The following is a 1,824-nucleotide window of genomic DNA, read 5'->3' on the forward strand; positions in this document are numbered from 1 at the left end:
TATCACTATAGGTCGCGTTTACCGCAAGAGTTTCTGTACGACAGTCGTACTACGGTGAGAGTCATAGCACGACTGCAATACGGAGGAGCACCACTGGTGAAACCGTAAAAGTGGGTACTGTATTATACAGTACCCAGTTCAGAGGTTGCACGACGTATACAGTCTGTATACGTCGTGCAAACTCTGAGAGTGTCACTATCTCTGATGACAATTAATATGTTGGGAATAATACTGTTGGAGATTACTGTAATTGATGGAACTTACTGTAATTCCAGTCTAGGCTTGATTGTTCCACTTTTCACATGATTTATTTCTATATCCAGATGGAGATTGTGAAGAGTGATAGATGAGTCATTTCGATTCACTCTAGCCTTATGCGTTTTATACTCCATTGCAATACTCTGAATCGATAGTATCGATTCGATATGTAACTCAGAGTAATGATGCGAGATAACGTTATCTGTATCGTCGTGACAGTTTTGAACATCAGAGAATGCGCTAGCTTGCTATTGTAATGGGAACGGAATTTCTCCTCGGTGGTGATTTACCACCGATTATGCGTTCGGCATAGACAACGTAAGTCTGCTCTCTTGCTCGTGATGTAGGACTGTTCTGTCGTCACTACAGCTTAGGAGGTGTATTCATATATCATATATCTGCTTATATCGTATATGCCACATCAGGGGCAACGCTGATCTCTCAGGAGATTGTTATAGTCAACTCAACGAGTTTTCATACCACCACACTAACACCGCGAGTTTTCCAACGCAAATTCCTCGAGATCCACGCAGCCTCAGAAACAATGTTCACTCAATTGGAGACTTTGCAGTTGATGAAGCCGCAATCTCTGTAGTGTTTCAGTTCATTGATGCTGTCCTGAATATCCTCCAGGGCTCGATGCGTTGCTCGTTTCCCAGTGAAGGCTTCAAGAACTTCCGGATCCCAGCGCTTGGCAAGCTCCTTTATTGTGCTAACGTCAAGAACACGATAATGCAAGTAACCTGAGAGTACAAACAGATGCGACACATCAGGTGAATTCCTCGGTCTTACCACTGAACCTCGGCATGTACTTCTCAAGGAACCTCTTGTCAACGTGAACAGTGTTGCCCGCCAAAAGCCCCTGACCTTCCTTCACAAACTCAGCTGCGACCTAACGAGTTGATATAGGGAGTGATTGTCGTGATGATTAAGCCAACCTCGGCGAGCTGCCGATCAGCCTCTCCCTCACTGATCGTTGATTTCAACACTTCTTCAGCAAGCATGCCAGGCACGGGCTGCCCATTTTTCCACCCGAACTGCTTACGGCACCAATCGTTCATACCGTTCAGCACCTCAGTTGGTTGGTGTATGACAAGATCCGGCCCCTGAAACCAAAAGTCCGATCTATCACCGTGGTGGTCCGAATAGAGCGTTCACTCTCAGTGTGTGTCAATTTGAACTGCAGATGTGAAAAAGGGCGTCAGTGACTGAAAACTGATCTAAAACTGTGCAGAAAATAGAGAACACTATCATGTTTTTACAATGTAAAAGTGTCAATGTCGACACTACATATGTTCCACACGCATCCATCAAAGAAAGAATGTCATACCGTCCAATACCGCACCCCGCCTACTTCGTGTAAAACGTTGAGGTGTTTATCAGTAACAATAAGCGCCACTTCAAGTAGACGATCGGTCTCCCCAAGAACCCCATAGGCATCACCAAGATTAGTCATCTCGCAGTCAACCCACAGGAGGACTCCCTGACAACCAACAGGTCAATACGACTTACAAACCATCGTCATTGTCAACGCAGTAATAAGACTTACATCGTTAGTTTTAGCTC

At 45.0% G+C, this 1,824-nt stretch overlaps 1 protein-coding gene across 1 annotated transcript; it reads right to left on the reverse strand.

Annotated features, from left to right (window-relative positions):
- Positions 1–810: 810 nt before the first annotated feature.
- On the reverse strand, positions 811–1,714 carry Pmar_PMAR000288 (Oligoribonuclease, putative; the record flags this gene model as incomplete). Its single annotated transcript, XM_002785438.1, has 4 exons — positions 811–1,001; positions 1,051–1,143; positions 1,229–1,364; positions 1,613–1,714. 4 exons carry the CDS (start codon positions 1,712–1,714, stop codon positions 811–813), a joined length of 522 nt encoding a protein of 173 aa, XP_002785484.1.
- Positions 1,715–1,824: the final 110 nt, after the last annotated feature.

This window comes from Perkinsus marinus (genome assembly GCF_000006405.1).
Source record: "Perkinsus marinus ATCC 50983 genomic scaffold scf_1104296932498, whole genome shotgun sequence".
NCBI classification, from domain to species: domain Eukaryota; phylum Perkinsozoa; order Perkinsida; family Perkinsidae; genus Perkinsus; species Perkinsus marinus.